Genomic DNA, 13,070 nt, shown 5'->3' with positions numbered 1-13,070 from the left:
ATGTTCAAAATCTAATGGCTGGGTGTCACGGAGTCCCCGGGCGATGCTCTGGATCTGCTCCCTACGAAGCCAGTCAGGACTCTGGGGGAGCCTCCTCTCTGTAAGCAGCCCGTCTGCAGGACACACAGCTCCCACAGCTTCCACCTTCCTGGGTCTGACCTCGGAGCATTCAGCATCCTCTGCCCCTCTGTGCACTTCCCGCAGTGAGTCCGCCCAGGCAGGATCCTGGGGAATCCAGAGGGTCCTGCCCCCCAACTCCGCAGTCAGACGTGACTTTTAGCCAGCCAGTAAAACAGAGGTTTATTAGATGACAGGAACACGGTCTACAACAGAGCTTGTAGGTACAGAGACCCCTCAGCCGGGTCCATTTTGGGGGGTCAGTGAACCAGACAACCAAGTCTGCCCTTCACTCCATGTCCCCAGCCAGCCCCAAACTGACTCACCCTCCAGCCTCCCCTCCTCTGGGCTTTGTCTCTTTCCCGGGCCAGGAGGTCACTAGATTCCTTTGTTCTACCCTTTAGCTCTCACCTTGCGGGGGGGAAGGGCCCATGCCATCAGTTGCCAGAAGAGAGAGTGTCAGACATTTGTGTACACTGGCCCTTTGCTCTGCAACAGTATATCCCCTTAGCCCACCACCTAGAGACTTAAGAAATGCATAGGGGAAACTGAGGCACCCCTACAGTATTCAGAGGAAGCATTAAGAAAGGTCCCACTTCGTCACACTGGGTTTGGCACGCGCACATGCACCCTTCTCCTTGGGATGCACACATGCACCCCTCCTCCAGCCCTTGTCTCTCCTGCCTCCACTCGCCCCCCCTCAACTTCAAGCAGCTGGTCCAGCATGGGGCTGCTCTGGGTGCTCCCCACCCCCACTGCTGACACGGCACATGCTCGCTGCTACGCAGCCTGAGGAAGTCGGGGAACGGGGTCCTGCCTGGCAGGTTCCCAGGCCAGGGAGGAGGCCCATGGGGCTGCTGATGGGGGAGGGGCTGCCTGCAGAGATGAGGCAGGGGGAAGGAATCCCATGCTGAGCAGCCTCCCAGTGAGTGCCTCTCCTCCAGCCCCTCACGGCGGCTCCCCTGGCCCTTGGGCATGGGTGGAGAGCAACTCCAGCAGTGGCTTAGACTGCAGCACACCAGGCCTGGCACACAGCTCTGCTCCCAGCCATTCTCACTCCCCCGGCAGGCAGGGCAGGGCCATTGCTGGCTCTGGAGGAAGAGATGGGGAAAGACCCTAGGGACAGCTCTTTCAAGCCACAAAATAGTTCCCGATGGGTGGCACAAGGATAATTGTCCCCAGTGGCTCCCTTGGCCTATTACCTAGCCAGCGGTTCTCAAGCTGTGAGTCGGGACCCCAAAAGTGGGTCACGACCCCTTTTTGATGGGCTCACCAGAGATGGCCTTAGACTTGCTGGGGCCCGGGGCTGAAGCCACCACATGGGGCCGAAACTTGAGTCCCACTTCCCGGGGCCAAAGCCAAAGCCTGAGCCCCATCGTTGGGGGCTGAAGCCTGAGCCCCACAGCCTGGCACCAAAGCCCCATCACCTGGGGTTGAAGCCTGAGCCCCACTGCCCAGGGCCAAAGCCAAAGCCCGAGCCACGCCACCTGGGGCTGAAGTGCAGGCTCGAGGGCTTCAGCCTTTGGCAGCGGGCAGGCTCAGGCTTTGGCTTCAGCCCTGCGTGGTGGGGCTCAGGTTACAGGCCCCCCTCTCTGGGGCTGAAAACCTTGGGCTTCATCGTTGGCTCCCCCACTTGGGGTGGCAGGGCTCAGGCAGACTCAGGCTTTGGTCCCCCCTCTTGGGGTCATGTCGTAATTTTTGTTGTCAGAAGCGGGTCATGGTGCAATGAAGTTTGAGAACCGCTGATAGGCTTCCCCCTCCCCCCCCCCGGGTGGGCAATGAAAAGCTGTTGTGAAGGTCCGACTGGCCAGAGTTCAGTCTTATCACCCGTGCTCACACTGGGGCCTGCACTGCTCTCCTGCCATCCAGCCAGAGCCATCACCCCGCTGAGCCACAGCCTGCACCCGGGCACTGTTCTCAGATTCTCCCCCAGCTCCTGGGAGGCTGCCTCTGGCCTGCTGCCCCTGCTCACACTTAGCCTCTGGCTTGCTCCTTGGGCCTGATCCTCATGCCTACCCCAGACTGAGCCCTGTCCCACAAAGGGCTGGGAGCCACATCAGCTTTCATGCTCTCGGGGACACCAGAAGAACGGCACAGCAGCCTTGGGCAAAGCCAAGGGGCATTGGAGGGTGCTGAGCAGTCCAAAAAGTCTCAACCCTTGCCCGTGCTTGGCCAGGTGGCTTGCTGCTCTGCTCTTACAAGCAGGGCAGCTGGTCTGATGGAAAACGAACCCCGAGGACGGAGCTGAGGGATTACAGGCATTTTAGGGCACCACCAGCAGCCCGGACCGCTGAGCTCACATTGTATCTGTCTCTCCATTACATGTGGAAGCAGGATCTGAGGTGTGACGCTGCACATAGGCAAAGTTCCTGGAGGATGGGTCATGTCCGTTCAGAGATCCCCTTGATTCCAAGGCCGGAAGGGACCACTGTGATCACGGGACTGCCTGTGTACAGAGCACGGCATTCTGAAATACACGCAGAGGAGTATAGTTCTAGACATTCAAGGAAACACACTGGAGGCCTTATTCCCCAGTGAAGTGCAGTGCTCCAGATGCTTACACACTGGTGAGGGCGCATATTTCCTGTAACTCAGCCTCAGGGGTCACATATGAAGGTATAGCGGTGACAGTGTAGGGCGTACTGGTATTATGGTGGCACACTAGCAAACCCATTGTGAAGCATTTCTTTTTAATAGGTGTGAATGTCACAATTTGTTTTTAGAAGTGTTCCAAAAATAGAAATAAACAAAATGTAATCATTAAAATAGTATATTTGACTTTTCTGTGGTGGACTGGTGCAGGCCAGATTGATACAGCCAGAATACTAAGATTTCAAAAGGGGCCATTTGCAAGCTATGTAAATGGGGCATCTCACCATTACTCAGATCCTTTTTGCAAAATCTGTAACGTTCCGGGGTGTGCTTGTGTCTCACTCAATATTCAGAGATGCTAGTTGGGACACTGCCATCAAGAAAGATGTCACATCCTGCCCTTTATGGGTTTTCACAGTTTTACGATGTCCTAACAACCACATGAAGCCAGAGTATTTATTGCTCTTTCCAGCAGCCCAGTAGAGGTGACACCATGTTGCAGGGACAGGACTTGCTCAAGTAGAAGATAAGATGCCCCGTGTTTCCAGCGTGGGCATTATTCTGCTCGGGGCTGGTAATGCAAAATAACCCTGAGCATGCTGATTGGATTTTCCAAGGCACAAGGGGTGTATATATATGAAGGGCCCCTGGGACCGGTGGAACATTTGCTGACAAAACTGTTTTCCACAGAATCTTGGATTTTCAACAAAACAATTTTTTTGAAAGAAAGTATCTGCATCCTCTGGAAAATGTAGCTATTTTAATTAACCCCCCCCCCTCCACCCACAAACTGAAAACTGGGAGATGCTGTTGCAGTGCCTCTTGGTTGTAATTTGGTGCCTCATCCCCGTTTTCCTCTATGGCCCAGGCTCACCCAGCCAAACGACATCTCCCATGCTGCACCTTGGCCAGGGACTACCATGATTCTCTGCCTGCCCTTCCCAAGAGGAAGACCACAGTGCGCCACGGGAGACACAGTCAAACCCAAGGGTGAGCAGGAGCACAAGCCACCTGAACGCCAGCTCCTGGGAGGCACCGCAGCAGCATCCCCAAGTCAAATATTGTGGTTTTTCAGCTGAATCCTTTCCATTTTTGGCCTTTTTTTTGGTAATTCCGTTTCCACTGAAAAAAATCAAAATTTTCCAAAGAACACCGAGACGAAAAGGAAGGCTCCCACCATGTGCATTACATTGCCCACGTCAAGGCCATTTTTCATCCGAGTGACAGCTCCAGCCTGAGTGCCCCTGTGCCATCCCTGCTGCCCTCCCGCGGGGGCTGACGTACCAGCTGCTCTCGAAGGCTCGGGCAGCTCAGCGGCGCCACTGCCTTCGGTCACTGTGCAGCAGAGCCAGTAACACAGGCGGGGAGAGCCAGAGGCACAGACCCACCCTTCCCAGGGCACTGACTGCTGGCCCCAGTCACACCCAGCCTTGGCTCACCCTGTCGGCGCTGGGAGCACTGTACGGGGATGCTGGGAACGTGTCAGGAACAGAGGAGGGCAGAGGAGAAGCAGAACTCCGAGGGAAGAAGGCTGTTATTGGAGATTCATAGATGGGGGGGGGGCATGGAAACCAGCTGCTTCCCAAAGCCTGGTCCTGCAACTGCAGTGCGAGAAAGGGTGGCAGCAGCCAGCGCTGGGTGAAACTGCCAGTTCCTGGCACACATCCCAGCTCAAGGGAGAGGAGCTTGGAGGCTGACTGTGGGTCTCACCCTACCCCCCTCAGACCAATGATGCAGCAGTGTGCACTTGTCTTTGGCAAGGGCCTACCCCTCTACCTTCCCCACCCAGCTCACAGCAGCATGTGTGCCCAGCCCACCTGCAGGGTGGCAGTTGCTAGCGAGTATGTGAATGGCTTTGGGGCTCATTAGATGGGGGTGGCTACAGGTCCCTTGGATGGCGCAAGCTGCTTTGGAGGCAGGGTTTCCCCAGCTGAGTCCTGGGATTGTGATAGTGGGAAGAGGCGGCATGTGACGCAGGTGTATCCAAGTGCCAGATAGCTAGGGGAGTGGCATAGCCACTTGGCCCTTGTGGCTTCGTCTGCTGTGGGAAAGGATGTAGTGCCGGCTTGCGCCTGCAAACCGGAGCAGGGTGGGGTGGGGGTGAGGGGGGTCTCTTTTCGTCCCTTTCTTCTCTCACGTTTTAGCAGTTAAATGAGGAGTGTGTGAGACAGAGCAGGTTGCAGCTTCTCTTGGAGGGCAGTGCCTCCCCTACAATCTGTCTGCAGCAGAGCCCACAGCTGCAGCAAGGACCCCAGCATCTTTTCTTCACACATGCACAGCTGAACTCAGCTGTCTACGGGTCTTTGACGGGTCCAAACACCAAGCTGGGAGGGGAGCTAGGAGCAGAACTAGGCATGGGGGGGGGGGGGATGCTAAGATAGGAAACTCTTAGGTTCAGACTCTGGTTATCTCCCTGGCAGTGAGATGTACTCAGCTGGGGAACGAGCTCTCTGGGAAATGGAGGAAGATGGAGCCACTTGTTCCCTGTGGCTCATTGTACCGGGACACTTCAACAGCTGTGCAGATAATTCCTCTGACACAATGGGCAAACCCGCCTCTCCACCCAGGTCCCACACCACTGGATTTTGGAACAGCAAACACAGTCATACCCTAGACTGGACCCTGGGCCTAGAAGTGGACATAGAAAACACGAGGAAAGTGCCATCACTTGGCACATTTAAGACTAGACTGAAAAAAGCCGGCAGTGACTCTTGTCCCCTAACCCTCAATGGCTGGACTAGATGGGATCCTAGGGGCCTTTTCCACACCAGGGTAGGGGTGGGCTTGGAAAGGAGGCTGGAGAGAGAAACTGGAACATTCCTTCCTTCTGTGAGACACAGTAGTGGACAGTCAGTATTTACTGGTGACTGGGTCACACCCCAGAAGCTCATGGCCTCAGCACTGTTCCAGAGCTTCTAGCAAAGAATGGAGCAATTCTCTGAATCTTCTCCAGTTCAGAGAGCACCAGCCCTGCAGGAGAGGCTTGCTCGTGGTGCCGGGTGAGTGCCGGCTAAACTCTTGGAGAGGAGGGAGCTGAACCCAGGACGATCCCCAGTTTAGATGCACTTGTTTCCAGGGATTCTGGGGTACCCACTTTAACTTCCAAACAGTAGAGTTGGAGTACAGGTAGTGAAGGGTTCGTGCTGTTCAGGAAAGACAGAACTAAAGGCAAAGGAGGTGGAGTAGCATTGTATGGTAATGGTGAGGTAGACTGTAAAGAAATTAGAAGTGATGGAATGGATGAGTCAGTTTGGGTCAAAATCACTTTGGGGGAATAAAGATAACACAGGCTCCACTGGGACAGTGCTTGGGGTCTGCTACAGACCCCAGGATACAATCTGAATATGGATAGAGACCTCTTTAATATTTTTAATGAAATAAATACCACTGGGAATTGTGTGATTATGGGAGACTTTAATTTTCCAGATATAGACTGGAGGATGAGTGGTAGGCCCAGATTTTCCTGGATGTGATAGATGAAAGATTTCTTCAGACTGAATCAACAAGCAATGATGCCATTTTAAATTTAGTATTGGTGAGTAGTGAGGACCTCGTAGAAGAACAGGCTGTAGAGGATAATCTCGGTTTGAGTCATAAGCTAATTCAGTTTAAACTGAATGGAAGGATCAACAAATATAGGTCTGCAACTAGGGTCTTTGATTTCAAAAGAACTAAATTTAAAAAATTAAGGGAAGTAGTTATGGAAGTGGACTGGAATGAAGAACTCAAGGATCTGAATGTGGAGGAAGCTTGGAATTAATTTAAGTTGAAGTTGCAGAACCTATCTGAAGCCTGAATCCCAAGCAAGGGGAAAAAATTTGTAGGGAAGGGTTGCCAACCAAATGGGATGAACAAGCATCTCAAACAGGTAAAAGAAAGCAGAAAGCCTACAAGGAATGGAAGATGGGATGGATCAGCAAGGAAAGCTACCTCCTGGAGATCAGAAAATGTAAGGAAAAAGTGATAACTGCAAAAAGCCAAGTAGAGCTGGACCTTGCAAAGGAAATTAACACCAATCGTAAAAGGTTCTATAGCCATATAAATAAAAGAAATTAAACAAGGAAAGAAGAAGTGGAACCGTTAAGTACTGAGGAAGGAATGGAGATTAAAGATAATCTAGGCATGGCCCAACACCTAAACAAATACTTTGCCTCAGTTTTTAATAAGGGTAATGAAGAGTTTAGGGGTAGTAGCAGGGTGGCTAATGGGAGTGGGGAGACAGAAGCAGAAATCACCACATCCAAGGTGTAAGTCAAATTCAAACAGTTTAATGGGACCAAATCATGGGGCCTGGACAATCTCCACCCAAGAATATTAAAGGAACTGGCACATGAATTTGCAAGCCCAATAATAACCATTTTAATTGATTCCATAAACTCAGGAGCAGTATCCTATGACTAGAAAATTGATAATATAGTACCTATTTTTTTAAAAGGGAAAAAAGTGATCCACGAAACTACAGTCCTGTTAGTTTGAAAGGTCTTGGAACAAACTTTGAAAGAGAAAGGAATTAAGGACATAGAGGTGAACCGTAATTGGAATGAAATAGAACCTGGTTTCACAAAAGGTAGATCGCATTTGACCAACCTGATCTTCTTTGAGAAGATAACTGATATTTTAGACAAAGGAAATGCAGATCTAATCTACCTGGATTTCAGTAAGGCATTTGATACAGTTTCACCTGGAAAATTATGAGTTATATTGGAGAAGATGGGATTAATATGAGAATTGAAAGGTAAGGAACTGGTTAAAGGGGAGGGTACAATGGGTCATGCTGAAAGGTGAACTGTCAGGCTCGAGGGAGGTCACTAATGGAGTTCCTCAGGGATCAGTCTTGGAACCAATCTTATTTAACATTTTCATTTATGACCATGGTACAGTGGGAGTGCACTAATAAAACTAGCAGATGACACAAAGTTGTGAGGTATTGCCAATATGGAGGAGGACCAGAATATCATACAAGAAGATCTGGAGGACCTTGAAAACTGGAGTAATAAAAATGGGATGAAATATGATAGTGCAAAGTCATGCATTTAGGGACTAACAAGAAGGATTTTTGCTTTAAGTTGAGGACATATCAGTTAGAAGTGACAGAGGAAGAGAAAGAGCTGGGTGTATTGGTTGATCACAGGATGACTATGAACTGCCAATGTGATGTGGCTGCATTAGCCTGTAAAAAAGGCTAATGCAGTCCCATAATGCATCAGGCGAGGTATTTCCAGTAGAGACAGGGAAATGTTAGTACCATTATACAAGGCATTGGTGAGAACTCCTCTGGAATAGTGTGTGCAATTCTGGTGTCCCATGTTTAAGAAAGATTAATTCAAATTGGGACAGGTGCAGAAAAGTGCTACTCGGAGGATCAGAGGATTGATGCCTTATGAGAGGAGACTCAAAGAGCTTGGCTTGTTTAGTCAAACCAAAAGAAGGCTGAGGGGAGATATGATTGTGCTCTCTAAATACATCAGAAGGACAAATACCAGGGAGGGAAAGGAGTTATTTAAGTTAAGGGCTAATGATGGCACCAGAACAAATGACTATAAACTGGCCATCAATAAGTTTAGGGTTCCAGTTAGACAAAGGTTTCTAATCAACAGGAGTGAAGTTCTGGAACAGCCTTCCAAGGGGAGCAGTGCGGACAAAAAACCTAACTGGTTTTAAGACTGAGCTTGATAAGTTTATGGAGGGGGTGGGATGATGGGACTTCCTACGATGGCATGTCGCCGATCTGCGACTGCTAGCAGCAAATATCTCCAGTGGCTGGTGATGGGACACTAGGTGGGGCGGGTTCTGAGTTACTTCGGAGAATTCTTTCCAAGGTGTCTGGCTGGTGCGTCTTGCCCACATGCTCAGGGTCTAACTGATCGCCACATTTGGGGGTTGGGAACGAATTTTCCCCCAGGTCAGATTGGCAGAGACCCTGGGGTTTTTTGCTTTCCTCTGTAATGGGGGGAACGGGTCACGTGCAGGTTTAAACGAGTGTAAATGGTGGATTCTCTGTACCTTTAAGTCTTTAAATCATGATTTGAGGATGCCAGTAACTCAGCCAGAGAGGTCTATTACTGGAGCGGGTGGGTGAGGGTCTGTGGCCTGTGATGTGCAGGAAGTCCAACTAGATGATCACAATGGTCCCTTCTGGTCTTAAGGTCTCTGAGCTCTCTCCTGTCACATGCCCCTGGCCACTGGGAACGTTGATCAGCGTTTTTCTGTCCCAACACAGCTCTGCCAGTCATTCCAGTGGTGGCAGCTTTAGTGGAAAGAGGGCTCTGAACAGGGCTGGTAAAAATGCCTTAGCTAGGCTCCAGCTCCCACTAGAAGTAGCACTGGAGCAGAAAAACAGAGACAGGAACTGGTGCAGTTTCTGTGGGTCTGGGTGTCAAAGTGGCTGCCCAGCTGAATGACTGGTTCAAATGGGAGAGTGGAAAGAAGCCTGTTTTGGGCAGCTCCCTGGCTGGCATAGTGGACGGGTTTGACTGGAATGGGGCTTGGGACTTGTTTGAACCTGAGTTAACTCACGTTAATTGGGAGGAGAGTGGATGTTAACCTGGACATTAGGGCTGAGTGTGGAACAGACATCTGTGGTGTGTCTAGAGTGGCATTTACTATCCAGTTAATCAGCAGTCAGTTGTCCCATGTTAAAACAGGCCCCAAACTCTGGTGTCCCTAAAGTGGCATTCTCCCGGCTTTGGCCACTCCCAGCCAGCACCATGCAGGAGTGAGTGCCTCACTGCTGTGCGGGAGCCAGCACACTGAACAGCTGGAGCTGAAAGCAGGATTCAAACACACCCAGTAGGATACTTGATTGCAATTCAGGAGAAAGGCAAAGACCTGACCCCTCCAAGCCCTGCTCTGGGCCCCGTGGGCAGAACCACATGCTGCGGGCCTGAAGCTGAGAGTCACAAGGCACAAGAGATGAAACAGCACAAGCTTGCCAAGTGTGTTCTCTGCAGGAAACCTGCTGAAAACAGGGAGTCTGGGGGATCTGCACTTCGAGCAGCTGAGATGCTCTTTCTTCTGTCAGCCATCCAGGTCCTATTCTCTCAGCACATGAACAAACGATGCTGGGAAGACACCTTTCCTGTAGGGCTGCCCTTCAATCCAGCCGCTCTGTGAAGAGAAAAGCCAGCAAAGGCTTAGTCAGCTGGGGCTCTTCCATGGGGTTGGGTAGCCAGTGGAAAGGAACTGACTAATGACTGCAAGCCATTCCTAAACCGGCCCAGGCAGGGCCCAGCCATTCCAATCTCCGCACTCGCCAACTCCCCGGAGAACAAAGGCAGGTTCTGGGCAGGTGACGAGGTTCCCAGCAAGCTTGCATTAGTTGCTCTATTCTTTCCTGCACCACTGAAGGCAGAATGGTCTTGTGCGCGGATCTCGAATCTGGGCCCCTGAGTCCCCAGGCAGTGCCCAGTCCACAGCCACTACCCAGCAGCTCACCTGAGCCACTGCAGAAGGCAACCAATGAAGCTCTGCTCACAAAGGGCTCTGCCTCCGAAGCTCCTGATTGGGGGAAATGCCCAGCCCCAGGGATGGCTGGGGAGCTCTGTTTAGACCAGAAAGGGACAGGACGCTGTCTGAGCAACTAGAAGAATCCCTGGCTGCTGCTACTACTAATATGGACCCTGCCTGCTTGCAGGACTCCTGGCTCCTGCCTGCCTCCCTGTGGCTGCCATCCTCATCCCAGACCCCCGTCTGTTCCCAGTACCTGCTTTCCGGCCTCACTCTGCATCCCTGCTCCTCTGCCCGTCCCTGATGCTGACTCCAGCTTCAACCCGTGGCATGGCGCCTGACTCTAGCCATGAGACTGACCACCCACGCCCCAGTCATTACAGGAACCAGGGCACGGCCATCCTGGGTTCCAGCTAGGGTTGCCAAATGTCTAATCACACAAACCCAAACACCCTTCCCTCGCCCCCTTCTCTGAGGTCCCACCCTTGCCCTGCCCCTTCACCGAGGCCCCGCCCCACGCACTCCATCCCCCATCCCTCCGTCGCTTGCTCTCCCCCACCCTCACTCACTTTCACCGGGCTGGGGCAGGGGATTGGATTGTGGGAGGGAGTGTGGGCTCTGGGTTGGGGCCAAAGGTTTTGGAGTGTGGGAGGGGGCTCCGGGCTGAGCCCGGGGCAGGGGCTGGGGCATGTTCCTGCAGCCCTGAACCCCGAGAACCAACTCTGAGCACCAACTCCACAGCTCCCATTGGCCGGGAACTGCGGCCAATGGGAGCTGTAGGGGTGGAGCCTGCCTTAGCCCCTCTGTGCCGTCAACCAGGAGCCATTGGCCACAGTTCCTGGCGGGTGCTGGGGAGGGGGGTGCAACCAGAGGAAGCATTGTGGGTACTGGGGACGGGGGTGCAGGTGCTCGGGGTGGGGAGTCTCGGCCCGGGGGGTAGGGGGGGCGTGGGTGCCGGTTGGGGGTTGGTGGGGCTCAAGCAGGCTCCCTACCCAGCTCCTGGGAAGTGGCGGCCCCAGCTCCACGTGCTGCCTCTGCTCTGCTCCAAGCCATGGTTCTGCAGCTCCCATTGGCTGGGAACCGTGGCCAATGAGAGCTGCCAGGGCGGTGCCTGCAGGCAGAGGCAGCAAGCGGAGCAAGCAGCTGAGGTTAGCTCTGGCCCCAATCCCAAGCCCTGAGCCCCCACACACCCAAACTCCTGCTGTGGGGGGCAGAGGGGCCCTGAGACTGCCCCAGTGGCAGCCAGTGCGAATGACCCGGCGGCTGCCCAAGCTGCTCAGGTGGCTCCTGGGCCAGCCGCAAGGGGATGCTGCAGAAGTCATGGAGGTCACGGAAAGCCACGGAACCCATGACTTCCGTGACCTCTGTGACAAACACAGAGCCTTAGTTATGATTTACTGAATATGATTATCCTATCTGTATGCATGTATTATTTTGGTATCTGAAGTTAGGAATATTGTCTATGCATCTATTAAAATGTGTTTACACCTGGGGAATGCAATCAGTCTAGATGGCCGGCTGGGAAGGGCCATTAGGGAGAACGATAGGTCTTAGAAGATGCTAATCTCCCACCGGGGAGCCTTCCTGGGAAGCCTTCCTGAGGACGCTGCAAACAGCCTCTGAGTCATGGTTGCGGTGGCCCTATAGGGACATGTGACCAAGTCACCTGGTACTGGACTCCATGATAAAACTAGTGTTTTTCCACTGACCAGGCATGGGAATCAAACTGGGAGACAAAGGATTCACGCCATATGCAAAAACCATTTAAGGTAGGGGAGTGACATAATCGTGGTTTGTTCTTCACTGATTCTCCGCCCAAGAAAGAGGACTGAACTAGGGGAGAAGGGCTGAACCCAGGCTAGAGGGTTGTCTAGCCTGTGAAAGGAATAACTGGAGTCTGAAACTGCAAGCAAGTGCAGCTTGCCTTGAAGAATCTCTACAATCTGCCTAAAACAACATTTATGGTGAGAATTTGTTACACATACCCAATTTCTTTAGAATATTAAGCTTAGATTGTATTTTTGTTTTATTTGCTAGGTCAGGGGTCGGCAACCTTTCAGAAGTGGTGTGCTGAGTCTTCCTTTATTCACTCTAATTTAAGGTTTTGCATGCCAGTAATACATTTTAACGTTTTTAGAAGGTCTCTTTCTATAAGTCTATAATATATAACTAAACTATTGTTGTATGTAAAGTAAATAAGGTTTTAAAAATGTTTCAGAAGCTTCATTTAAAATTAAATTAAAATGCAGAGCCCCCAGACCGGTGGCCAGGACCCGGGCAGCATGAGTGCCACTGGAAATCAGCTCGCGTGCCGCCTTCGGCACGCGTGCCATAGGTTGCCTACCCCTGTGCTAGGTAATCTGCTTTGATTTGTTTGCTATCCCTTATAATCACTTAAAATCTATCTTTTGTAGTTAATAAACTTGTTTTGTCTAAAGCCAGTGGGTGGAAATCATAACTGTGGGGCAGAAAGCTGTGTATATTCCTCTCCACATTGAGGGAGAATTTCGTGAGCTTATGTTGTACAGATCTCTGTGCAGTGGAAAACTGCATAATTTTGGGTTTACCCTCTAGAGGGGGGTGTGCACTTGAGTACTGGGCAGTACCTTAGCTGAGCCTTCCCATGCAGAGCTGATCTCAGCATCTGTGGGAATCTGCAGCTGGGTGTGTCCCTACCTGTATCTGTACTGGTAAACTGCAGTCTGAAGCCTGAGGGAGGGCTTGGCAGGCTGCAGAGCAGTACAGTGTTAAGGATACCCAGGCTGGTGGGTCAGGCGGGCTCAGTGGTACCCCCGTCCCAGGTGGCACCCCGGAGAGAGGGGAGTGGGGATTACACAATTATATATTTTTAAGAAAATGGTGACATTTCTATTGTTTGTCTTGGAAGAACCAGCCAGAAGTTAGATTTCTAGATG

The 13,070-nt window shown here is 51.8% G+C and overlaps 1 protein-coding gene across 2 annotated transcripts in view; it reads right to left on the bottom strand.

Moving 5' to 3' along the window:
• Positions 1 to 2,790: 2,790 nt before the first annotated feature.
• Positions 2,791 to 13,070, bottom strand: part of LOC102931959 (arf-GAP with SH3 domain, ANK repeat and PH domain-containing protein 1) — a 101,022-nt gene continuing 90,742 nt past the window's right edge. For both annotated transcript variants that reach the window (XM_037915629.2, XM_037915631.2), the window contains one exon: positions 2,791 to 9,816. In XM_037915629.2, coding sequence (XP_037771557.1) covers positions 9,742 to 9,816 — 75 coding nt within the window. In that variant the 3' untranslated portion in view covers positions 2,791 to 9,741. The remainder of the gene's footprint in view (positions 9,817 to 13,070) is intronic.

This window comes from Chelonia mydas, chromosome 13 (assembly GCF_015237465.2).
Source record: "Chelonia mydas isolate rCheMyd1 chromosome 13, rCheMyd1.pri.v2, whole genome shotgun sequence".
Classification (NCBI taxonomy): Eukaryota; Metazoa; Chordata; order Testudines; family Cheloniidae; genus Chelonia; species Chelonia mydas.
The sequence above is the reverse complement of the archived record's forward strand: the minus strand, read 5'-3'. Positions and strand labels throughout refer to the sequence as shown.